Genomic DNA, 27,390 nt, shown 5'->3' on the forward strand with positions numbered 1-27,390 from the left:
TATTATTATAATATACGGAGTACAGTAGCAGGGTCAAGTTATGGGGCTAGATGTCATTTAACTTTTTTGGCCAAGACTGTGGGATTCCCTCTTCACGGTGGTCTGTCCCGTTTAGGGATGTTCATTTTGAAAATTTTCCAAAATCGATAATTGGTGAAAATTAACGATCAATTATCGATTATCGATTTTATTAATACTTAGAAAATTTTCAATATATATATATTTTTTTTTAACAAAATGAATGCCTATGGCAGAAAATACGAAAGACAACGTGTTCTCCTCAATGAACTCTTTATTTCAATGTGTCTCCTCTCCAACACTGCTGTCCCCGGTGCTGCCACTGCTGTCCCCGGTGAATTTCCCATGTTTAAAACAGTTTTGTTGGCACAAAGGCCCGTGCCCAGCCAGAAAACTAGAGACTATATGAAGCTCCACCTCACGTTAGTCGGCTGTGCAATGGAGTGGGGCGAGGAGGAACGAATTCCACCCAAACCTAGTCAATTTTTTTTTTTTTTTTTTTTTTTAATAATTAAAAAATCGATCCAAATGCCACAGGATCGATTCCAATCCTTAACGATCAATTATCGATTTTCGATAATTGATGAACATCCCTAGTCCCGTTCGCTGCTTATTGCTTTATTTTCGTCACAAGTTTCAAGTTTTCAAGTTTTTCAAGTTTTCTTTATTGAATATTCTCTTGGCAGTTTATGTAACTGAAATACGAGAATATTTACAATGGATCAAATCAATGGAGTACAACATCAAAATATAAAAACCACAATTTAGAATAAAATAATACATTTGTGAGTCTTCTGTGTTTTATCAACAGTCTATGGCAGTGATGGGTAGGGCTGTTCATTTTATACTATTTGGCATTCAGCAGAGATGTGAGGAATGGGATGGGTGATTTTTCATATCTTTTTGTTCTTGTTTTGGGCATGTTGAGTTGGGTGCTGTTTCTGGTTTGGGTGGTTTGATGTTTGGGCTCTGGTAGGTGGCAGCCAGGCTCTGAAGGGGGAATCCAGAAGACCCAAGGCAAAGTCTCTGCATAGTGAGTTTCGTCTGTCTTGGAGGGTAGGTAGTGACAGGGTTTGGAGTGCGTCGTGATAGCTGGAATATGCTCTGCCAATTATTATTCTGCAGGCACGTTTCTGAACACGCTCTATCTGGTCTGACAGAGCCTGCGTCAGGCTCCCATGCCACGCCGGACAGGCATACTCCAGAGTGGGGAGGACGTATCCTGTGTGTATTGTTGCCAGGTCGGATGTTGGCACCCCTGACCTTCTCAACCTTCTCAGGAAGTACAGTTTTGTGTTGGCTTTCTTAACCATGGCATCAGTGTGTTCATTCCATTTCAGGTCTGATTGAATCTGGACTCCAAGCACCTTGACGCTTTCACATGTTGGTAGCTGTTTACCACACAGGAAGAGAGGGACGGGGGGAGGTGGATTTCTTCTGAATGTTACAGTTATTGTTTTGCACTTGGATGGATTCAGTGCCATTTGACTGTTGAGGACCCAGCTGTCTAGATTGTCAAGGACAGTCTGGGGGGATGTTATGTTGTTAGCATCACATACATGGATGAGGTTTAAATCATCCACATATTTCCAGCGATTTGGGATGTCAGTGGCAGCACAGTTAATGAGGGCAAGGAAGACGATAGGCCCGAGCAGAGTTCCCTGGGCCACGCCCCCTGTGAGCTCAGCCCAGTTGGAGTAGCAGTCCTGGTACCGTACAGCTTGCCTGCGGTCGGACACAAAGCTACATACCCAGGGCATTAGGGCAGGTCTGACACCCAGCTTCAGGAGTCGTTCCATTGCAACATTCAGGTCCACTTTGTCAAATGCTTTTGAGAAGTGGGTTGTGATGAGGGTACTGATAGTGGCTGGTGTGTCGGAGGCTTTGTATAGGGCGTCTAGAATGCTTACGAGGGCGTGAGTAGATGATCTTCCTGGTCTGCTCCCAAACTGGGCGGGGTCAAGGTGAGGGGAGATGTCATTTTTTACCCAATCTGCTACAAACCCCTCTGCTATTTTGCTGAGCTGAGGTGTTAGTGATATTGGTCGAAGGGGGGTTGAGTTTTGGGAACAGGAATGACAATTGCCTGTTTCCACTGAGGAGGGGTGATGCCTTCATGGAATGATGTGTTCAGGATGTTACACACAGGGCCACTCGGTTCACAGGCAAAGTCCTTTAACACTCTCTGGGGTACCTGATGAGGGCCAGGGGCTTTGTTGGATTTGATCTTACTCAGTTTGTTATACACCTCCCATGGTTGTATTTGAGGGAGGGGGTTTGGTGCTGGCAGGAATGTGGGTAAAACTGTGATATCAAGAGGTGGGAGTGACAAGCTTACTTCGGAAAACCTTTGGTTAATGAAGTCAGCAATGGCTTTGTTGTAGTTTGGGTCACAGTTAGGGATGTTAAGTTTAAGGGATGGTTTCTCCATCCCAGCCATGGACCGAATCTCAGTGTACCAACGTCCAAGGTTTTCCCTTTTTAAGTAAGAGATTTGGGTGGGATAGAAGTCTTTTTTTGCTTTATTGATGGCTCTTTGTACTTTATTACGGTAAAACCTGGCTAAAGTACTGTGCTTGTCATGTTGGTATGCCGTCTGCCTCTTTATGATCAGATGTTTAATCTCAGGGGTCATCCAACTGACAGACCATGGTCTGTCAGTTGGATGCTTCTGTATGGTCACAAGTGGGAAGAATATTTCACAGGCATTGTTGAGTGTCTGGTAAAAAGCACTGGTCTTAGCCAATGTGTCAGGGGCCTCATAGATTCCATGTGTGGGTAGTGATCCATTTTCCAAACTTCTCCATGTTTTTGGATTTCATCTGTCGGCTTTTGCTCTTGATGACTTTTTCCTTTTTACTGGGGGCCTTAGGTGCCCATAATATTGAGCTATGGTCACTCAGTCCTATTGGGGGTAAAATCAGTGGTGCATTATAGTACGTACTAGGGATGGGCATTTCTAGCAAAAACACTATTCGAAATTCGCTGGCCAAATTCGAATTTAATTCGAAATTCGAAAACAAAAATAAAAATGTAAAAAAAAATTATTATTATTTTTTTTTTTTTTTTTTTTTTTTAGTGAAATGTTGCATTGTCTCCCCTGATTCTAAGTCTACGGCTTTATTAATTAATATAAAAAGCTTCTGCTGTGGATTTTTAGCTCAAACAAGCATTGCACCACTGAAGTAAAGAACATGTTACATGACATTGACATTTTCGAAAATAAAAAACAGTTTTGACAATCATGAGTGGTTAAATATTATTTAATATTAAATATTTAGTAGGCTCAGGTCTGAGTGCCAAAGGGGTGCCAAAGTCACCCCCTCTCCCTCTTCATGGGATTTCATCCGCCATTCATTTTTCCATAAACCTTGCTTAAAATGCTTATAAAAAAAATTTACTTGCTCAAACCAAGCGATTTGACTATACTTAGAATCAGGGGAGACAATGCAACATTTCACTAAATTTTTTTTTTTTTTTTTTTTTTTTTTTTTTTTTTTTGAATTTCGAATTTCAATAATAAAAGTCGACCTTGATAATAACAACGATTATTCGAAAATTCGAAATTCGATGCCCATCCCTAGTACGTACTTAGCCAAATCAGTAGGGGTGTAAAGGTACACGTAATCATAACGAAATTTTTCGGTACAGGACGTCCGGTCCGGTACAGCTGTGTACCGAAGTACACAGCTGAACAATCTAAGTTCCTACACGGACATATTAGGTGGCGGACCGGAAGCTTGTTCCCTAGTAAACACGCATGGATGTAACGTTAGTAGACAGACAGCCTAGCCTCCGCGGCTAGGTAACGTTAGCAAACATCATGGCCAATGCACTGCAGCCGGAGCTTCAAGACGCTTCTTCGTCGCTTAAGTCGCCTGTTTGGGAACACTTTGGCTTCGTGGTGAACTATGATGACGAGGGCGAAAGAAAAGTATATAAGACGAATGCAGTGTGCCGACATTGTTCAGTAGCGGTCGGGTATGTTTTTGGCTCCACGTCAAACTTCAAATGTGAATACCAGTGCTACAAGGAAGAAAACCGTAGTGCAAAAGTTGCTCCCTGCGTCATTTCAACAGCCTCTCGTGGGGAATTCTGACCGGGCTAAAGCAATAACTACAAGCATCGGTGTGTTTATAGCAGCGGATCAACGACCATACTCCGTTGTTGAGAACGCAGGATTTAAACACATGTTGAATGTGATTGAGCCCCGGTATCAAGTTCCTTCTCGTCCCCATTTCAGTGGCAAAGTCATACCAGCACTTTATGAAAAAACAAAAGCTGCTGTTGTCCACCACTTGTCCAAGGCTTCTGCTGTCGCACTCACAACTGATGGATGGACATCCAGAGCTACAGAGGGCTACATAACTGTGACTGCCCAGCATATCAGCCCTGAGTGGAACATGGTGAGCCATGTTCTGCAAACTCGACCCATTTATGAACAACACACAAGCACAAATCTGGCAGAGGGACTTAAAGAAGCAGTGTTGGAGTGGAATTTGGAGAGGCCGGGAACTACAATTCCAGTCACAACAGACAATGCCAGAAATATTGTGAAAGCAGTCAGTGAAGCTGTCTTGGCCCCCAGATTGGATGTTTTGCGCATACAATTAATTTGGCATCACAGAAAGCAACAGGACTCAACCAGGTGTCGAGAGTGCTGGGTAAAGTCAGAAGGATTGTGTCTTTTTTTTCATCGTAGCACAACAGCTGCACACATACTGGAGACCAAACAGGAGCTGCTGCACAGGGGCGAGGACAATCCAAACAAGAAAACACACAAGCTTATCCATGATGTCCCCACCCGCTGGAACTCCAGTTATAATATGCTCGAGAGGTACCTTGAACAGCAAGCAGCTGTGTTTTCAGCACTGACAGAAAATGCCCTCAAGAAGAAAGACGTACATGCACTGTCTGACCAGGATGTGAGACTGGCAGAGGAGGTCATCCAGGTCCTTAAACCACTAAAAACCCTCACAACACTCATGAGCACTGAATCCACACCTTCAGTATCAATGATCCTGCCACTCAAAACCACAGTGCTCAACTCCATGGAACCCAGTGAGGACGACAGTCCAATTGTGAGAGACATGAAGGCTGTTATCAGAGAAAACCTGGAGGACAGATACTCTGTCTGTCAGGACTTCCTCCACAAAGCCACAGCTCTCGACCCCAGATTCAAGGCCCTTCCTCAGATTTAAGGCCCTTCCTCATGTGGATAATGCCTGTCGTGACAGAATCTACAACAGCCTCATCACAGAGATTGTACAAATGGAAGAAGAACAGGTATTGTATTAATTTTGTTGTGCATGAAATCTCTTAATTGCTTAAGTTGAAACATTTGCTGCTACAGTGTCTGTGTCAGTCGTCCTCATATTGAAGTTTTATCATTATATTTTGCAGAGGGAGGAGGCTACAGCGGCCGCAGCAGTCATCCCCGCAGCAGGCAGTAGTTCATCCCCAGAGAGAGGACACCCAGAGGCACCTGATTCACCTCCTGCCAAGAAGTCAGTCATGGCTGAACTGTTTGGTGATCTCTTCAAGACTCAGGTGGGAAACAACAAGACTACTTTGCAGCTGGTGAAGGAAGAGGTTAATTCATATATGACAGTGGACTGCATTGAACTGGAGTCCAACCCACTTGCATGGTGGAGAACCAATGAGCCCATATATCCTCACATCGCCAAGTTGGCAAAGCGCTACCTCGCTGTACCTGCTACCTCTGTTCCTAGTGAGAGGGTCTTTTCTACAGCTGGTGACATTGTAACTGCCAGCAGATCTGCCCTTTGTGCAGACAATGTGGACAAGTTAATTTTCCTGTCAAAAAACATGAAAGTTTAAAGAGAGAGGAAGTGAAGTGGTGAAGGGCTAAAGGAAGTAGGCAGTGAAGGAGAGAGGAAGTGAAGTGGTGAAGGGCTAAAGGAAGTAGGCAGTGAAGGAGAGAGGAAGTGAAGTGGTGAAGTGCTAAAGGAAGTAGGCAGTGAAGGAGAGAGGAAGTGAAGTGGTGAAGGGCTAAAGGAAGTAGGCAGTGAAGGAGAGAGGAAGTGAAGTGGTGAAGGGCTAAATGAAGTAGGCAGTGAAGGAGAGAGGAAGTGAAGTGGTGAAGGGCTAAAGGAAGTAGGCAGTGAAGGAGAGAGGAAGTGAAGTGGTGAAGGGCTAAAGGAAGTAGGCAGTGAAGGAGAGAGGAAGTTAAGTGGTGAAGGGCTAAAGGAAGTAGGCAGTGAAAGAGGAGGTGAAGGGCTGGAAGGAGGCAGTGAAGCGTGATTTCTAACCCCACATAGGATAAGCAATAACCACGCCCTGTGGCGCCTGGATTGGCCAGGAGCAACACTGGAGGGCACGCAGCCCAGCGATTTCATAAACAAACTGAATAGCTCTTGAGAACGGACAGCGATTTCGAGAGCGGACATTGAAATTAATTATGGTCACCTACCTTCCTTAGCATAGTAATAATAATAATAAGCATAATAATTGTAATCTACAAAATGTACACAATCTACAAAAACATGCAATAATATAAACGGTGTTGTGTTCACGTTCATAGGTCATATAATATAATGTATCATATCGTTAATTTCAAGCTCAATTCTTACCCAGAGAAAAGGTACAGCACTGAAAATGTAACAAGCAATATTTTTTTAAACATCTTTATTTTAAAAGATGAAAAAACCCAGGCGCTTTAGTCCCAAGCTTCAATGCTCCTGGCCAATCCCGGCGCCACAGGGCGTGGTTATTGCTTATCCTATGTGGGGTTAGAAATCACGCGGCAGTGAAGGAGAGGGGAGGTGAAGGGGTGAATCTGTTATCTTCAATTTAACTTTTGTGTTTTAAATTTAACTGTGATTTTGTGATTCCCATTTTTCTTTGCAAGTTTACTAAAACTAAAACTGTGTTTTATTTTGATGCTGCAGTGCACTTTATTTTTTATTCAGTCAATCTGAACTTGTTTACTATTATTTTGATGCTGCACTTTATTTTGTATTCAGTCAAGCTGGAAAAGTTCATTTCCTAGAAAAAAGAAAAGACTAAGAATCTGTGCAGGCCTATAAGCTTAAACTGTTAATGTTAATGCTGCTCTGTTAACACTTTGAGTGCCACGGCCCTTGGGCAAAAGGTGCTGTACTGTGCAACATAGGCCGCAATGCATTTTAAAACAGTCATATAATTTCTTTAATAATTACTATGTAAACACTGAACACGCACAAATAACGATGAGACTCTCTTCTATCACCTGCAAAAAAAAGTTTATTGATCCCATTTTCCGTTCTTTAGTTATCAGCCGGAGAAGATAGCTTGATTTAACAAAAAAGAGCAGTTTTTTTCTAGAAGCTGAGATAATGGCCCTTTTGTGAAATTAAACATTTCAAACACATCACTGACTCTGAAGCTAATTTTCTGATGTAGTCACACCTCAAAAATAATTTCCTTCAATAAAACAGTGAAGACCAGGGAATTTTGTTTGGCAGAATAATATTTTCCCCTGCGTGCGCTGCTGGTTGCAGCTTCTTGCTGATCTTGATTTGCTGCTGGTGGGCATCGGATATTCTGGCTTGCGTTTGCCAACCCTGTCCTGCTGCCTGGGTCTGTCTGGGTCAGTGTTGTGTGCTGCTCTGCGTGAACCCCCCCCCCCCCCCCCCCCGCCCCGCCCCGCCTCAACTGCACACTCCTCCTGTATGGGAGGTGGCTCTCTGCTGAGTTTGCTCTGCACTGTGAAGGGTGCGCGACATCCAGCTTTTTCCGCGTGTGTTTGTCACCGGCTACTACTGTATGCTTCCAGTTGAGAATAATAACGGCTGATCATGCGAATGGGCTGTCGCAGCGGACACGGAGGTGCTCAATTGTGACAGCAGATTGGCTGCTGCAGGGGCACAGCTAACGTTATGCTTCAATGAAGCAGCTGCATACGGACGGATGCGATGCGATTTCCTTTTCCCCAACGACTTCTTCTGTGTGTTTTACTCCACTTTCTCTCATCTGGAGTGCGCTGTCGCCACCTAAGGGTTCTGTAAAATAGGTTAGACACATTCAATAGCTCTCATATTGTAAGAGGCGATGTAAGAAGCTTAGATCGACACCCCCCCGTCAAAAAAACAATTTCGAGTTATTGACGCCATTTGGCGTCGCTGGCAGCCTACGGTAAATTTCTAATGACGCCATATGGCGTCGCTGGCACTCAATGTGTTAATGCACTAATGCTGCACTTGAGTCAATGTGGTTGTTCCCACTAGAGTTCACTAGTGGTCCAATTGAGGTCACTACTGTTATTAAAACAGAAAAATAAATCTGAGAAGGCCTACCTACTGGGATTATTACTGCTGCTCCACTGTAAAAGCCTGCAAACTTGTTAACACATTGAATGCCAGCCATGTTTTCATTCCTGTAGGTAAGTTGTGCCAGGGGTGTTTTTGACGATTCTGGCTCATTTTAGAACAGCCGAGGATTCTTTTCTGTTAAGAATTCATGAACATCAATCATCTAAAAATAACTAATAGAATGTGTGCTTTCTCTGTCTAAAAGAGTTAGTTTGCAGAGTTAGTAGTTATGTAGATATTAGCCGTTGAGTACAGCATGGTTTCAGCGTCTGGAAATTTATTCAGAGATAAATGGCTTTTTGTGAAACAGTCACTTTAACCATTCATTTTTGGCATCAGTAAGACCGTCAGACATTCTAAACAATAGTTTTGAACAGTAATTTCCTCCATAACAACAGGAAACACCCCTCTCATTCAAACTCCTCCCTCCGTGTGTCTTCTCCTCCTTCCTCCTGGCTCTAGAGCCAGGAGGAAGGAGGAGCGTGTCAGAAGCGCGTTGTGCTGCCTGCCTGCCTGTCTGCCTGTCGGGCAAGACGAGTCTGAAATGGATTACTGTAAAATCGCGTCGCCATTTCCTTGAATGGCTTGCTTCCGCGGTGTGTGTGTGTGTGTGTGTGTGTGTGTGTGTGTGTGTGTGTGTGTGTGTGTGTGTGTGTGTGTGTTCGCGCGTTGCTGCGCGGCTCTGGGGGGAAGGGATCTCTGTCCGTTCTGTGTGTGTGTGTCCGGGCTAATGACTGTAAAATCGCCAAGCCATTTCCGCGGGAGGCGGCTGCTTTTGTGGCTTTTGGGTCCCGTGGCTGTGACTTCTCTCGGTCTCTGTCGCCACTTAGTGGTCGGTAAAATAGATTACACACATGCTCTTGCTCCAAATAGTTATCTCGAAGATGTAAAAGGGGTTGATTGATGTCCCACTGTCAAAAAAAAAAAATCTTTATGTAAGACGAGTTAGTCCGTCCTTGGCACTTAAGCGCTGGATTATGTAAGACGAGTTAGGTCGTCTATGGCACTTAATGTGTTAACAAGAGTTCAAAATAAACGGTAACGAGCAATTATATGTTTTGCTTTTTTCCTTCCTTTACTGTACCGAAAATGTACCGAACCGTGGCGTCAAAACCGAGGTACGTACCAAACCGTGATTTTTGTGTACCGTTACACCCCTACAAATCAGTAATGATAAGGTCTAGAATTGCATCACCCCTAGTGCTCTGATTGACCACTTGTATGAGGTAATTTCCTCTGCATAGGGGGTTTGTGTCAAACCTGTTGAAGTCTCCCAGCATCACGATGCCAATGTTAGGGTACTCAGATCTGATCAGGTCTGTTGCTGTCAGCAGATGTTCAAGGATAACAGCTTGATTCGGTGATTGGGGTGGCAAGTAGACAGCACATAGGGCCAAAGCGGACAGGGACTGGGGCAGTTGGTGGGGTCTTGCCCAAACCCACATACACTCCAAGTCCTCTGGGACAGTAATTTTGGTGAGCTGGCGAGAGGGAATACTCTCTCTGATGTAAATAGAGACACCACCTGCCCGTTTGTTAGTACGGACTTTTCAATAATGTGTGTAGCCATCAATTTGGTGCAGTGCTGGACCTCCCGTCATCCCGGGGACATTAAAAATAGCGTCAGGGACGAGGGAAATTAATTTGGGGACAGAGCCGGGACGATAGTTGAAAAATAAAAATAGCCTAAACACAACGGCGATGAAAATGACCCAAACGCAAATGCAACCTTTTTACAACACACACGCACACTAAACAAACATGCGGGTAGAGAGACAGGCAGAGTCGAACTCATGGTGCAAAGTTATTTTAAATGCGATGAGGCATTGCTCTTAATCTGCTATCATCCTGCCTCGTATTCACAGGGGAGCTCCGTTTTCCCCTCTCACTCAATGCTGTGGTGTGTGTGTGTGTGTGTGTGTTCCCTTGGAGTTAAAACTCCAAGGGAAACTTGCATGTCTCCCTGCAGCAGTTTCTCATGCAGTGTTTAAAAGTGTCGCTCTGGATGAGAGCATTATCATCTTCACTCTAAAAGCAAGACTGCAAGTTTTACCAACCAAGTTCAATCTTTCCATCTGGCTTCCTGACAGTCATGCTCCTCACTGTATACATCATGGTCATGAACAGATAACAGAAACCATGGCTCACATCTTAAATGGTTGCCATGCATACAAAGGGCTTTACATATGTAGGCATGACAGATTAGTGGATCTGATATCAAAAGATATCTATTCTATTTTCGGGTCTTCAATATCGCTTTTTAAACATTCTATTGTGAAGCCGAGCATGTTCACTCTGTGTAGTGACGATTCAGATGTGTTCTTGAATATTCCAGCTAACACTCCTGATGTTGTTGTTGTCAATGAAAATCGTAGAGAGGTGTTTGTTCTAGAGGTTAGCTGTACCTTTGACCACAGCCTAGAGGAGGCCTTTCTAACCAAGATGATGAAATACCAACAGCTAGAACAGACCATTTCACAGCTAGGCTACAGGTGTAAACTTATAGTTTTCATATTTGGTAGCCTGGGTCATGTCCATAAGCTGGTTGTGAGAGGCCTTCAGATGGCTGGTCTCCCAAAGAGAAGGGCCAAGCAGTTAGCGAGATACTGTTCAATATCTACTGTTATCGGAAGCCGCTCAATATGGAGGAGGCGCTGCTTTTTGTACCCATGAAGTGGATACTGACCGCTATCTTGCATTACAGTATAACTGTATATATCAACCTGCCATGTTATCATCCTGTGTGTTTCTTATGTGTATGCATTATTCTGGTTGCCGTCTGGGCACTCATGTAACTGACTGACTCCCAGCAATTGACTGCACTATTACTGTTTATGTCCTTTGCATACTTGTATTTATGTGGACATAAATAAATATTTCAAATGTGTGTGTGTGTGTGTGTGTATGGGAGCCACGTGTCAGACAGAGCTGAGAGCTCTCTCTCCGTCTGTCGGTCTCTCTCACTAGCTAATTAAAATGACAACAATCACGTGAATCACCCAACAAAAGCAACAGAAGGTGGACTCAAATCGCAGATAGCCCATATATATTCATTCCATCGACCAACCCTACTGTAGCCGAAATAATAGTGAACCAATACATATAGCCAGGCTAGAGATACAGCGATAGATAATGCTAGATAGATAGATAGATAGAGCATGTGGATGCTTGTGAACATTATTTCTTAGCTTATGAATTATTGTAAACTCAGGGTAAATGAACCACATGAAAATATTTATGAAACAAATTGTATTTTAAATTTCCAGGTTTCTCATGACCATACGAACCCTGAAATTAGTTTGTACTTGTACTGTTCAGTAACTTGCAAAATAGTCTTAGAAACCAATATGAAAAAGAATCGTGATAAGATTGTGGATCGTGATCCTGCCTGAAAAAATCGTGATATGATATTTTTGCCATATCGCCCACCCCTAGTTTCTCTTAACAGTGCTGTGTCCTGCTCTAAAACCTGACTGGATATTTGTTAGAATGTTGGTGCTAATAGCTATCTCTTTAGCGTACATTTAATACCAGCATAGTTGCTCTAACAGTGCTCTAACAGTTACTGGTAACTAGGGGTGGGGGAAAAAATCGATACACCACAGTATCGCAATATTTTGCCTGACGATATTGTATCGATATTTTGACGCCAAGTATCGATATTGCAAAAAAAAAAAAAATTTTTTTTTTTTTTGCAGGCCATGCCAGGCCACCGGGCTACTATAAACTTTAGTTCTAAGGCCAGCAGAAAACAAACGGTAGCATATTTTCATTTTGTTTTAACAGTAACCGTTTTGTCATAACAGTCATTTACAAATTCCCCAGTTACTGAATGGGCTGCACAAGATGTTTTGTGTAAGTGAAGTGAAGTTGCATTGTTCAAAAACTACATAAGTACAGTAGTCCACACACACATCCAGTTAAGGTGGACTGTAAGTAGACTGTAACAAACAGTTCAGTTTGTCAGGTGCATGCAACTATGACATGACTTTATGAAAGTTGTTGGTCTGTCTACTTGACAATGTTGCTGCAATAAAATGGTTGAAGTCAGATGTACAGACTGAAAAATTGTTCTTATATACTGTAAACCAGATGTTGACAAAGTTTTCCTTTGGGGAGATCATTTGCAGTTGAAAAAGTAAGAAATCGCAATATATAAAAATATCGCAATATTCAATATATCGCAATATCGATATATCGCAATATCGAAAATATCGCAGTATCGCAATACTATCGTATCGTGACTCAAGTATCGTTTCAGTATCGTATCGTGGGCATCTGGTGATTCCCACCCCTACTGGTAACATACGTTTTTAATTGATACCCATTCCTATAGTTCAGTGCCCAATGTTTTTTTCTCCCTCCAAGATCAAACTAGGTGTAGTCATAGCATTTGACTCCACTGTCTGTCCTCTTCATCCAGGTCTTCCTGTGAGCATGGCCTGCCCCCCGGCCAAGCGTCTCCGCAGGGTGGGAGCGTCCGCAGTGTCTGACGACCCGTTCGGAGACGACCCGTTCGGAGACGAGGATGACTTCACTCAGGACGACCTGGATGAGATCGACATCATCGCCTCGCAGGCTGTGACGGGACCCGCACAACAGCACCCATGCCACCCAGTGGTCGGAGCTGGAACCAACAGGGACAGGGGGAATGCCCACGGGTACGGTGCCAGCAGAGGGGCGTCCGGGAGAGAGAGCGTCAGTGAGTTTGACCTTGGGGGGGGGGGGCAGTCTCAGTTGATTGCGATGAGGCCAATGCAGAAATGGCAAAAACTGCACTTCTTCTAGTGGCCACATCAGAGTCAGTCAGGTTAGTCTCTTAAAACAGATGATTGGCTCTCACAATTTTGAAATGCTTCTGCCTAAACGTCTGTACTTTGAGCTGGGAAAACTTGGTCAAAACGGAAAGGCAACCTCAGGGAAAATAATGAGCGATGATAGGGGGATGTCCCGGATGTACATCCGCTCGTATTTCTCCAATCACCTGCATCGGTTCGAACTTTCTCCGGTCTGAAGCGTTTTTCCCCCCCAACTTCCTTTGTCCATGTTCAGTGGGCATGAATTACAGACTGTTTATGGTGCATTCACAGAATGTAGAAGAGACAGTCTGGCTTGAGAGACTAGAGTCAGGTCATTTACCATCTGCAGTAGAAAAATAAAAAGAGACAAATTACACGCACGCGTGGATAGGTCCACTCCAAATCATCTAGCTCAAATTTAAAGTGCAGGATATTGACAATAATAAAGTGCCTATGCATAGAAGCTTGAGGCTGTCTGCAAAAGCGAGTCATTCCCCAATCCCCATGTCAAAATAGCCTGATTTTACAACAGGATCTCCACACTTTCAGGGATACAAACTATTTTTTTATTTTCTTTTGATTGATTGATTGTTTCAATTGTCATGCACTCCAGGTGCCCAAACCTCATGGGTTTACAAGATGCAAAGCACGCGGGGTCAACAGAAGGCTGTTTCGGTTGAGTCAGTCAGGAATGGAAAACTGGATGGAAAAGGGGACGCTCATTTCGATGTGGCTTTGTGACATCCCCTGACGTTTCCCGATGGGGTAGTGCAGCTTAAATGTTGACCCCACCCACTTGGGACGCTCATGCTGGCTGGATTAGACACACACGGCTGCAACGGATTGACGTGATCCGTACTAGCCTCCACGGTTCGGCATACATGTGAACCGCTGATTCATTGCAAGTTTAACCATCAGTGATACAGTTTCACTGCCGCTGTTCCTTTTTAAAATAACAATTAACGTTACCTACATCGATGCAGAGTTGCAGTGCTAAGAATTCCGAATTACTGTCAAAATTTATAGAAAAACCCAGAATTTTGAGATTAAAGTCAGAATGCTCAGAAAGTAAATTCTGCGGGAAAAAAGAAGTATACTATGTGACATCATTGACGATGTCACTGATGATATTATCGATGGTGTGCACAAGCCAAAAAAGTTGGGAACCTCATGGGCTAATGAGCACATTGAAAATGTTAATCGCCTATAATTTACATTTTAACTCTGACTCTGACGAATATTTGCTACCTAAATCCAGATTAATATTAAAACATGTTTATTATGTCTCCTTTTCCACAGGAAAGCTGTATTTCTTAAGCTCAAGTTGTGACTCTAGGGAGAGTGGAATGTTGCACATTAAAACAGCTGTCAATTCATGATAGCCTTACAGCGTGTCCCCGGCTCCCAGCTGAGAATAATGTAACTTTTCAGAAAGACGCTGGTGTCGCCGTGTCGGCAACTAAATCATATGGATGGGCTATCGCAGCGGACACGGATGGGGCTCAATTGTGGCAGCAGATGACTGCTGTTCACAGGCACAGCTAACGTTATGCTTCAAGCATATCGATGCGATTTCCGTTTCCTCATGACTTCTTCTCTCTTTTCTCCTGGCCTTTGTCTAATCTGGAGAGCACTGTCGCCACCTAAGGGTTCTGTAAAATAGGTTAGACACATTCAATAGCTCCCTATTGTAAGAGGCGATGTAAGAGGCTTAGATCGACATCCCCCCGTCAAAAAACGCAATTGACGAACATGTTCGTCCTTGGCACTCTACGTTACTAAACGAAATGACGAACATGTTCGTCCATGGCACTCAATGAGTTAATAATATACAATGCCAATGTTGTTAAGAATCATTAAATATATAAATAATGGTACACAATAAATATAAATAAATAGTTACAGTTCAGTCATTTGTTTATAATGAAGATTTATTTGTTTTCCTGTCAAATAAATCGGTATTGGGCAGATTGTTTATTTAAAAAATCAGCTATCCCTTTTCGGCCCAGAATTTTGCAATCGGTGCATCCCTAGTAGAAATGGTCTTAAACTGTCTATATTACAGCAACACTCAGCCACAAGGAAAAGGTTTCAAGGCTCGTTACTGCATGAAGAAAAGCTGATATTCTGTCTACTGTTCCCTGGGCCATCTCGGCATCGTTCGGGAAGCTATGCTAACGTTAGCTCAGGTCTGGCTGCCTAAAACTGGTTTTATGCTTACACGAAATCGCCAGCGGGGACTGCACAGAGGGGTCGCCGCAGCTGGCCGTCCTATCGGCGCAGCTCAGCGGAGGGGGGTGTGCAGCTCCTCGAAAATGTGACTCTGCGGCGTCAACGCTGACGTGACCAGCACGAGAGCTGTGATTGGCCGTTGCCTTGGGCCGCGCACATATCCGCTGACGTAGTTGTTTGTGAGGAATGAGGAAATGCCATTTCCTCATTTAACAGTGCTTGTCCCTCATCTAGCAAAGCCTTCTGCAGGCTCACTGTAATGAGTTTTGAAATGGACGGACGATAAAATGTCCCCCCACCAACATGATTGCAAGTTCTTGGTAAACGACATGATAACGTCGTAATGAACATAAGTGTACCACAAGCCACCTAGTGTTTTGGACGTGTACCGCAGCCAACGCGCCGAGTTACGTTCGAGTATGTACAGTCTCGCTGTCGCCGCTAGTCGACGGCAAGGCTCCAAGTCGAGGTTGCGCAGAACCCTGTCAGCTAGGGGTGCACCGATCACGTTTTTTGCCACCGATCACCGATTGCCGATCGCCTATGGGAAATATCTGCCCAACCGATCATCGACCGATCACCGATTACCGATCACCGATATATAAACTCCTCAAAAAAAGTTTGGAAACGTTATTTCGGTCGATTATTTCTCCCCTTTAATAATACCAATTGGCATTGTATTTTATATACGGTAGTTGGAAAGCCTGATTAGTGATAGGGCTTTTTTTTTATAAAAAAATAAAATAAAAATAATATAAAACGATATCGCCAATCAGCCGAAATATCGGCAATCAGCCTATCACATATTTGAGGTCAAACTCGGCCGATACTGATTGCTTGCCGATCGATCGGTGCACCCCTAATGTCAGCGCCTTTACGACAATAGAGTGCCAATGTCACCCTCTCTCCTCTGAATAATCTTTGTGATAACTTGTCTGATGCTGTGTCCCACTTTTATGCTGATGATACGGTTATTTATTGTTCATCCTCTTCAGTTATTCAATGCCTTGAATTATTGCAGTCTGCATTTGTTCAGGCCCGTCTGACTCAGCTTAAGCTGGTATTAAATGCAGATAAATCAAAGACCATGCTATTTTCAAATGGCAAACAGCTTCCATCTCACCTTCCTAGGCTGTCACCTGTTCAAGGGGTTGAAATTGAAATCATCACATCTTACAAATACTTAGGCATTTTAATTGATGAGAACTTGTCTTTTAAATCTCATGTTGTTAAACTTGTTTCTAAGCTGAAACTTAAATCAGGTTTCTTTTTTAGAAGTAATCGTGTTTCTCATCTCAAGTTAGGAAACACTTGATCATGACTACTTTTCTACCCTTGTTGGATTATGGAGATCTGCTTTTCATGAATGCTCCTGACCAGTACTTAAAGAAACTGGACACGGTGTACCACTGTGCTTTGCGTTTTACGACTAACTGCAGCTATCGTGTACATCATTGCACTTTGTATGCTGTTGCAAATTGTCCATCTCTATCTGTCCGTGGACTCTCTCACAGGCTGACTTGTATCTATAAATCTATTCTTGGGGTTCTTCCTACATATCTGTGTTTACACATGTGTAGAAACCTCAGCCATTATGGCCTGCGCTCTCAGGATATCATTCAGATGCAGGTCCCGAGAGTCAGAACTGAACTGCGTAAAAAGGCTTTTAAATGTTCTGCCCCCTCTACCTGGAATGATGTGCAGAACGACTTGACTCTGGGGGAATTCAGGTCAATCTTAAGAGACAGAGAAATGAGCTCTCTTGGCTCTTGTGATTGCCCTGCGGTGTATCCACACTATTATTTCCTGAGTGTGTGACTGACTGTATTTTATCTGTTTATTTTGTGTTTGTGTGTATTGATGAAACTGTCTTTATGCTGCTGTTTTGGCCAGGTCGCTCTTGGAAAAGAGGTTTTAATCTCAATTAGTTTTTTTTTACGTTGTTAAATAAAGGATATTGATTGATTGATTGATTGATCTCCCTCTCCATGGGATTTCATCCGCCATTAATTTTTCCATAAACCTTGCGTAAAATGCTTTTTTTTTACTTGGTCCAACCAAGCGATTTAACTATACTTAGAATCAGGGGAGACCATGTAACATTTGACTAATTTTTGTTTTTATTCAGGGGTGGGCGAATTTCGACGAAGTCAACTTTGGCCCAGCAAATTTCGAATAGTGTTTTTGCTAGAAATGCCTATCCCTAGTCACAAACCAAAAAAGGTTGGGAACCCCTTGTCTATATTCTTATGAAGATGTTTTGTGTCTGCAGGTAACGGACATATGACATCAGACTACAGCCTGCTGGAGGCTCAGCATGCAGAGCTGAAGAGGAAGGTGAGACTGCCCCCTAGGGACGGGCATTTTAAGTTATGTCAATTTTCCAGTACACTGCTTCTATTAGGAACTAGTACACCCGGGTACTTGGAGAAAAAACAACAGAAACACAAGATTTAACGGAATTCTTTGATTCCCGTACTGAAACTCATTGATTCCTGTACTGAGACTATGATATATGGGGACTCTAATATTAACTGGCTGGATAAGAAAATTAAACAGAAACTGAAAACGATCATGTCTAAATACAATTTCCAACAAATGGTCAATACCCCGACAGGAATAACTAGAAATAGCAGAACCCTGATTTATCTCATATTTACCAATAGAGAAGAACGGATAACAAAAATATACAATTTAATAACATGATTATCTGACCATAACATGATTTTGGCTGTAAGAAAATGATCGAAAAAACGCCTCCAAAAAATTTGAATATCATGGAAAAGTTTTTTTTTTCCATAATTCCTTTCAAAAAGTGAAACTTTAATAGATTATAGATTCATTACACACAAAGTGAGATATTTCTAGCCTTTATTTGTTTCATTTTTCATAATTTTGGCCTACAGCTCCAGAAACCCCGCAAAACAGTATTTAAAGAAATTAGAATAGTGTGAAGAAAATCAGCAGTTACTTCTCAGTTATGACTGACTCCAGCCACAGTCCACTCCCTCTGAATCTCTGCCAAATTTTTGAATCGTCTTTGCTTGACAACCCGCTGAAGCCCACGGTCATCCGTGGTATTTCCATAGGCTCTTTCACACACAGATTGCGCAAAAATTGCCGTTTAGGAGTCCCGCAAAGACCGCACCCTTGCCACAGAAATTGCTTTCACACAGAGCCAAGCAGCACGGCCACATTCCCGTGCTGTGGTATACTTTCAGGTGAAATCCCCTGCTCCCGGATTGAAAGGCGACCGGAGGGATTTCCTGCTCCTCCTAGCCCAAATGAATATTTTTATAGGTTAGTGTAGCCTAGGCTACTGTATGATGAACGAAATCATTCAACAACCAAGACTTCCCTCCTTCTCCTAGTCCGCTGAGCAGGGAGGATAGGTGCACTCGCATGGTGGGCGGGCAGATCGATATGGTGTCCTACTAAAATTGGAACGATACACGACCGCCCGCATATCAAACAGCTGCAGTCTGCATAACGTTCGTTGGGGGAATAGTATAGGCTATAAATGCACATGACTACTTAACGTTAGTAGTTTTTTAAGGGAATGCACAGAGCTGATTTCGAGAGGGAATAACCTCAGACCAACTCGCCACAGACAGCTATAGCCCTCTGAAGCTTATTATTACCGTAAAACTTCAATAGGGGCCCTCTCCCCAATTGCCGCCGAGTCTCCAATAACCGCAGGGGGTCAAACTCAATTTTGCACATAAGCGCCAGTCTTCCATTAACAGCCGGGAGCGGTTATTAGAATAAATATGTTTTTTCTCCCCCATTAGGCCTACGGTATGTTTTTGTGTTGACTGAATTCAGTCACTTACGGTAATGACGTGTGTTTTGGAGGAAGTCAGGCGGAAGTCAGTCATGCTCTTTCTAGAGATGCTGCGATCCGATCATGTGATCGGATATCGGCGCGATATCAGCCAAAAAACATGGATCGGATCGGATCGGATTCCAGCGAAAATGACCGATCCAAGGCTCCGATATAAGCACTCCATTCCATGACTCCGCTCCAGGATTTCTATCCAGCATGCAGCAGCAGCAGCAGCAGCAGCACACAGAGCCTAGGATAGCCAGGGCCAAAACGTCAGACACACCCGTCCTTAACCTATGTGCGATTCGAAATCACGCGTCCGCACCATAGACTGGCAAAACATGGCTGCCCCCAGTGTGGCTGACAGAAACAACCACTATTGCAATTTGCAAGACATGTCCCGCAAGGTTTCTGAGATTAGGGGAAAGTCTGAGCTGGCGTTACGCTAAACCAAACGTGGGGATGAGGCAGCGGATTTGTTTTGGCGTTAACGTTAGTTGTTGTGATGATGGCTAACGGGGCTAACGTTAGCTAGCTGGTTAGGCTATCTAGTTGCAGGGAAGCGCTCCACAAGCTTGTTGTGACCAAAACCCCCGCATTTAAAGCATTTCATACTCCCAGAGCTGGCGTAAACCATAGAGAACCTCATGCATTAGCCTACTCAAAATGTAACGTCCAGGGTTTGTGTCTCCAAAATCAACTAACGTTAACGTTACATGCAAGCTAACGTAGCTAGCTGCGGAGCACTCATGATCTATAAGGAAAACGAATGCGCACATAGCCTACATAATTGTCAACATCACATACATGTATTTTCTTTAATCTAGACTACAGGCATCATTTTTCAGTCAAAAGTGAAACGACACAGATGGCGTATAGTGAGGCTTTCCATGCCTCACTATAGAACTGGCCCCATGCAAAATTCAGACCGCTTATATGTTGCCTTCATGCCAATAAGAGTCTAAATGTATTTTTTTATGTTTCATCTGCAGACTAAGCAGCTAGGCTTTCGGTTCTATAAAAGCCATTATTTTTTGTAATGACTATTGAGTGATACACTTTACTAAAAAAAATATTATATCACAATAGTGATGTCAGATTTGCTTAGGTCAGAGCTATGGAATATTAAATCCATCTTTGCTCACAACATTTGCCCTTTCTTTCTTCTTCTTTTTTACCCCAGGTGTGCATAAAATACAGGTTAAGAACTTATGATAAAGTCATGGAAATCCATTGGTCAAAATGTGTATGAACCCTGAAGGGTTAAATTGAGCATTTATGAGATTTCAAAAATATCGAGATATATATCGTGTATCGCGATATAGCCGAAAAACATTGCAATATTCTTTAGAGGCCATATCGCCCAGCCCTAATTTGATTGTTATGTTTTAGTTTTACATCAAATGAATTAGATGAACTAAATTGTTTACATACTATATTACCAAAGCACACACATACATACCTAACCCTAAAAATGTTTGTTGCCTGCTAGCTATCAGACAGCATAGAGAGACTTAAATATGTGCTGTATCGGTATCGGATCGAAATCGGTATCGAATCGGGTATCGAAATTTGATCGGAATCGGATCGGTTTTGAGCTAAAATATCGAAATCGGATCGGAATTGAAAAATCTTGATCGCAGCATCTCTAGCTCTTTCTCCCCCTGTCAGACAGTTTTATATTTTATTCTGACATGTATTGGAAACTTGTCTTGGCGTCTACATATTTGGTAAGTCTGCTTGTTTGTCTAGTAGTGCTGCAGTGCTGTTTCGTTAGCGTTAGTTTGGTAGCTAACTTTAGCGTGCGTTCTACAATGACGTTGCTATGACTTAACAATGAAACACTAGTCTCGCTGGTCAGCGTCCCCTCCCTACTCACGGAAGGGAGAGGAGGCTGGCCATGGGCTGGCCAGCGAGACTAATGAAACACAAACAACTGAATGTGTGAGCGGTAGGCTAATGTTACTTGTTTAAAATATGGTATTGGGGTGACTGCACACAGTAAGGAGATTGACAGTCTAATTCACTACACTACCCAGACGGCCCGCGCGCCGACGCGGTGACGTCAGGGGGGACGTTGTTACCGGTATTTAAACCGGGAAGTTGGAATGAATGTTGTGTTGTCAGAGTGAGTGCAGAGTGTGCAATAAAGCATTCGGTTTTTACTTTCATCCAAACCAAGCGCTTCCCTCTTTATTCCTGCTGCTGGATTCTACTTTATATTCCCTGGATTACTACAGTATGGCTGTTTGGCAGAGGGATTAAGAGGAGAGCAATGAACTGATACTGTAACGTACTGGTAGTTGGATGATGATGATGGTGATGAAGGCAATACTAGGCAGTACAATACTAGGCATGTTCAAAAATCAAAACTGCCTGTACCTACCCTCTTGTGTGTACTAAGTACTATCTCACTGGTTTAAATAAGCAATTTGATACTTTGTTTTTGCTGACCAGAAATTCTGTGCAAAAACTAATAATCGCCTGGGTCAATTTCGTGCAATAAAGAAATAACCGCCTGCCTCCAATTGCCGCCTGGTCTCCTTTAACCGCCTGGGGTCAGACTCGATTTAGCATAATAAACGCCCGGGCCCTTATTGGCAGTTTTACGGTATATCCGTTAATTGTACCTACTAATGTCAACATCGTTTGAGCATAAAGCCTAACCGCACGGAGCATTCCTCCTGGCACCCCTGCAGTCATGATTGTATAGGCTACTTTTTTTACTTTCACTCCTGCACTTTCTTGATACATGAGGTAATTTCCCCTGTAATTATTTTATGAATGAGCTGACCATTCGCACCTTTTCCGGCTCGCTGTGACAACGCTTTCAAATGGAGGCGGGTTGCCAGGTAACCCGGTGCTGTTACTACCTACCGTCGCGGGACAAAAGGCGTAAAACAATTGTCCACCAAAGCGCGTTCACGACTTTCACATCGGAGGCGCGAATCCTATTTTCCGTGCATTTTTCGGCTTTCAAGGCCGGTGTGAAAGAGCCTCATGATATTCAATTTTTTTGCAAAGGATCTGTATTCCTGTTGTAATGGAAAATTCTAACAATTTTCCATTACACTGTAAAGAACCAGAAGATATAACAATGGGGATTCCAAAGACACAAAAAAAGAGTTGGAAAATGATATTAAAGATGTTAACTGGGGCCTTTAGACTCCAAACTCAAATTGGACAAACATGTAAAAAAGATTACAAAGACAGTAAAACGTAATCTAAACTGCTTTAAATCAGACAACATATACCAATTAAAGCTGCACAGTTGTATATGATTTGATTCTTTTATTTTCGTGTCATGCACACAGGGTGCCCTCATGGTTTTATAAGACAGCAAATAGATTACCATTGCAGTGGTAGATTAAATCAACATACTGCTCAAACAATACAATATAAAACATATCCAGGGCTTAAAATTCACTTTGCAAACTGGGGGGGAATTCCCCCCTTATGTTCTTCAGATAGGGGGGATTTATAGATTTTGGGGGGGATCTATAGACTTTGGGGGGGATTTTTTCAGCCGATACTATAACGACAAATACCTGCTTCTCCTGTCCGATAAGCGATAATTAGGGGTGCACCGATCGATCGGCACGCAATCTGTATCGGCCGATTTGGACCTCAAATATGTGATCTGCTGTTTCCGATATTCCTTTATTGTTGCCGATCGCATAGCCGATCATGCTGCACGTGAGAAACATGAGGCAGCCCATTTTCATGTCTTCAATGTCCATCGTTTAACTTTCATATTGTGCTCTAACGTTTATATTATTGTGTTGCAAAGCACACGCTTTGCTTTCGTCAGCCGTACTTTCCGTACTATAAGGCGCACTATAAGCCGCAGCAGCTAAATTGAATGATTGTTACATATATAAGCCACACTGGACTAAGCCGCAGGTGTTTTAATGTTTAAAACTGGTCAGGAGGAGGCGTAGCGCCTGCCTGTAACAGAGATCTCCGTGTCTTATCAGCGGAGACCGTTTTGAGTCCGATGAACAAATCAATCAAAAACACTTCACTACGTCCAAGGCTACAAGATTTGTTTCATTCCATTGAATTTGGCAGCGCGGACGAAACATGGGTGGAACGAAACATGCAAATTACATGTTTTGCATCCTCATCGTCGTAACACAGCCAGTTCTCCATCTTTTGAAGCATGATGTTAGATTACAACGAGCTAGTTGTGTGGCTTAGCCTTCCAAAATGTTGCCGTTAAGTTTTTAGAATGTAATACATAGAATTGGGAACGTTACATTTAATTTCATTCAGACTGTGTTTCTGGCTCAATCGCCGACATTTTCCCCCCGGAGCGAGGGAGGGTGGGAGGAGGGAGGGTATTTTACAGTAGTGGCTGAGAGAGCGTAGTGGCACAGTGCTCCAAGCAGACTGTCAACACACCCCTTGCGTCTTTGAATCACACACATCAGCTGGTGATGAGCAGACTCAGCAGAGAGAAGTTACCTCCAGTCCTCCCGCCTACCGAGGCATTTGCATGCTGTTAAGTCCGTGTTTGATCCATATTTGCGTGTATCCTCCTAACGTTAATAGCTCCGGTTAGCTTTAGCCGCTTTAGCTTAATCGATAAAATAGTTAACTTGGGTCAAAGTTATTTTTCTTGTGTAACAGGGAAATCCCGGAAAATGGAGTATTTTTGTTGAGTGAACTGAACTGCATTGAACTGGTAACATGGAAATCCCGAAGTGGAATGAGTTTTGTTCTTTTATAAACTGAACTGAGGGAACTGGACTGAACTACTAGCCATTTAGTTCAACACAGTCTTGTGCTCCAATTATCTCACACACAAAAAATCATGTTGGCGGTTTCCTTTAGCCTACAAAATATAAAATATTGATGTAGAAAAAAAAGAAAATGTGCTGCACTTTCAATTTGATGCATGAAATGTAGACCTATATGTAAAATGGAAACTGTTCTATAATAGACTGCTATAGCTGCTTACAAAATAAATAAATAAATATATATATATATATATATATATATCGGTGATCGGTAATCGGTAATCGGTGATCGGACGATGATCGGTTGGGCAGATATTTCTCATAGGTGATCGGCAATCGGTGATCGGTGGCAAAAAACGTGATCGGTGCACCCCTAGCGATAATCATTTAACATTTTTGTATTTAAAAAAGGAAGTTCACCTGTAGTTTATGCATACAGTACCTGACTCTAAATTACTATGGCTTTTGTCATTGTGTTTTATCTGCAGACAAAGCAGTCATAGGCTTTCGGTTCTATCAAAGCCTTTATTTTTTGTATTGTGTGATACACGCGTTATATGGATTATGCCAGCTCTGGGAGTATGAAGTTGTTTGAATGCAGGGATATTTGGTCACAAGAAGCGGTTTGCTGCTTGCCGAGTGGGGAGGCTATGCCTGAAGCTACGTTCAGCAAAACAGTCCGTCGTCTTAAAGTCCCTGGAAACCAAAATCCATAAAAACGTTCTAACTATGTTATTTAGGGTCTTATGTTAGTAACTGTCTGCCTCAGAAATTATTATACATTACTTTCAACCCAAAGCCTTAAAATCGACACTTTTCTACAAGATTCTACAAAGTACTTCCTCATTGAAGAGAGCAGTGCGTGAGGTGCTAAAATGCAGGAGCTTATGACGTCATAAGCTCTATATAACCTTTGTACACGCGCGCAACTCGCCCTACTGTGTGTGTGTGTGTGTGAGTAACTTCGCGTCACCAGGCTGTGTCGAGCGCTATGCTGTTCTCTCTCTCTCTAGTCCCGAGAGAGAGAGAGTCTCTCTCTCACTAGTCGAGAGAGAGAGAGAGAGAGAGAGAGAGAGAGAGAGAGAGAGAGAGAGAGAGAGAGAGAGAGAGAGAGAGAGAGAGAGAGAGAGAGAGAGAGAGAGAGAGAGAGAGAGAGAGAGAGAGAGAGAGAGAGAGAGAGAGAAAAGAACGGACAGAGATCTCTTCCTCTCAGAGCCGCGGAGCAACGCGCGAACACACACACATACACACACGGTGTGTGCACTCATCTCTCTTTCTCTCTTTCTCCGTTTCCCTCCCCCCCTCTCTCTCGCGCTCTCCGAGAGACAGAAATTTCCCTGCTGTAGACTGGACACGCCCACACATTCCGCGGGAGAAAATACACTCTAAAAAATAATGAAATCTCATGAGTTTTGCCATGGCTGTCAAACCTAAATTTATATACTTTGCGACGTTCATCATCGTTCAAATTCGGCTGGTGGCTTATTAACATAGGATCCTGTGATGTGATGAACTCAAAATGCTAAATAATAAAGAAATATTTCTGGTTTCCAGGGACTTTAAGCAAAACTTCAGCAACATTGGTTTAGGGCTGGGTATCGAGTTTCGATACTCACTTGGCACCGAAATGAAAGCATCGATACTAAGGGGTATCGAAACCTCCCTTGTCAAACGATACCAATTTTCTATACCAAAACAAAACAGCGTCATTGAGCCTATGAGCATGTGACATGCTTGCACACCGCGCTCTAATACGGCTGGTGATTGGCTGTCATGTAGAGGCATGCAGGAAACGTTAGGCCCACTTTAGCCGGTGTGTGTTTGTTGTGAGCCAGGCGTGCGGTGCGGATATAGTATACAAGAAGTTAGCCACTCAAGCTAGTCCTATCCAGGAGTACCATATGGCGAAGATGATGAAAAGCAGGGAAAGAAACAGAAACAACAAGGACTGGTTTCCACAGACAAGAGAAATAATCAAGAGGTGGGCCAGCTTACAACTTGGCTGGCTGTGAGTTGTAGCTAGCATTAGATTGTTTAATTAATTGGCGCCGTAATGTTATGCGCAAGCGGGCATTGTGTATTTTTAGCAACTCGTTAACAAACGCTGATGTCATGATAGTTGGTTGAATGTAAATGCGATTCATTTATATTGATAGGCTAGTCAGTGAATGCATGAAGTGGAGCTGTCTCGTCAGATTTGACAAGAATGAAGTTCTGTTGCAGCAGTGAGCATTAAACACTGATCTGCAACACTAGCGTTAGATGTTTCATTAATTAGTGTTAACGTTATGTGCAAGCGGGCAGTTATCGCCCATTATGTATTTTTAGCAACTCGTTAAACGCCGATGTCATGATAGTTTGTTGAATATAAATGGGATTCACTTTGTGCCATTATCGATAGGCTAGTCAATGCTCAACTAGTCTTCCATGCATGAAGTGGATCCATCTCATCAGTTTGGACAAGAATAGAGTTCTGTTGCATCAGTGAGCATTAAACACTGATTTGCAACTCTCTGTTTTGCACTGAAAACTATTATACTAATTTATTTGTTTTACATTTCCTTCCTTTGTAGTACTCCAATATTTTTTGTAGGGACGGCAATACGTTTAGACAACTTAAAGTTATGTTAAATACAGTAGGTTTTATTTTTTTCTGCTTTGGGGGGGAAACTAAAGATTTGTAAAATAATTTCAACGTGTAATGCAGTTTTATTTTTGTTAAAATGGATTTTTCAAAAAATTGGTATCGAAAGAAGTATCGTTCAGGAACCGGTATCGAAATCCAAGTATCGAAACGGTATCGATTAGGGATGTCAACGGTTAACCGTTAATCGATTAACCGTCGCTAACGTCGTTGTTCGGTTATTGCTGTCGGTCTATCAGTTAATATTAATATTATTATTATTATTATTTTTTTTTTGTCTATTTACTCAATGAGCTCATGCCCAAACAAGGCGTGTCTATTTAGATGCTGAAATGTTAATGCTTTTTGTGTTAGAAATTCTAACACAAAAAGAATTTGTGTTGAAATGTTGATGCTTTTTGTTAATGCTTGTTAATGCTTTTGTGTTAGAAATTCTAACACAAAAAGCATTAACATTTCAGCATCTAAATAGACACGCCTTGTTTGGGCATGAGCTCATTGAGTAAATAGACAAAAAAATAAAAAATAAAATAAAATAATAATATTAAAAAATTATGAATTAACCGATAGGTTAATCGATTATTAGCTTCGGTTAATCGAAAGTGAAATTAACCGAAAATTGACATCCCTAGTATCGATACCACACCGTCGGCTTAACGTAATAGACATCGGGGCAAACCAGTGGTATAGTGGTCCCTGAAGAAGTGGGTAGACTGTAATTTACAGCCCCCCCGGCTGCTTATATATATATATATATATATATATATATATATATATATATATATATATATATATATATATATATATATATATATAT

At 42.6% G+C, this 27,390-nt stretch overlaps 1 protein-coding gene across 1 annotated transcript in view; it reads left to right on the plus strand.

Annotated features, from left to right (window-relative positions):
- The window catches only part of atrip (ATR interacting protein), a 117,339-nt gene that overhangs the window by 5,625 nt on the left and 84,324 nt on the right, over window positions 1–27,390 (plus strand). Inside the window, exons 2-3 of the mRNA XM_083661634.1 lie at window positions 12,754–13,032; window positions 17,634–17,698. Of these exons, the coding sequence (XP_083517760.1) occupies window positions 12,768–13,032; window positions 17,634–17,698 (330 nt within the window). The 5' untranslated portion in view covers window positions 12,754–12,767. The remainder of the gene's footprint in view (window positions 1–12,753; window positions 13,033–17,633; window positions 17,699–27,390) is intronic.

The sequence above is a fragment of the Poromitra crassiceps genome, assembly GCF_964638095.1.
Source record: "Poromitra crassiceps genome assembly, chromosome: 27".
In the NCBI taxonomy this organism is placed as follows: Eukaryota; Metazoa; Chordata; class Actinopteri; order Beryciformes; family Melamphaidae; genus Poromitra; species Poromitra crassiceps.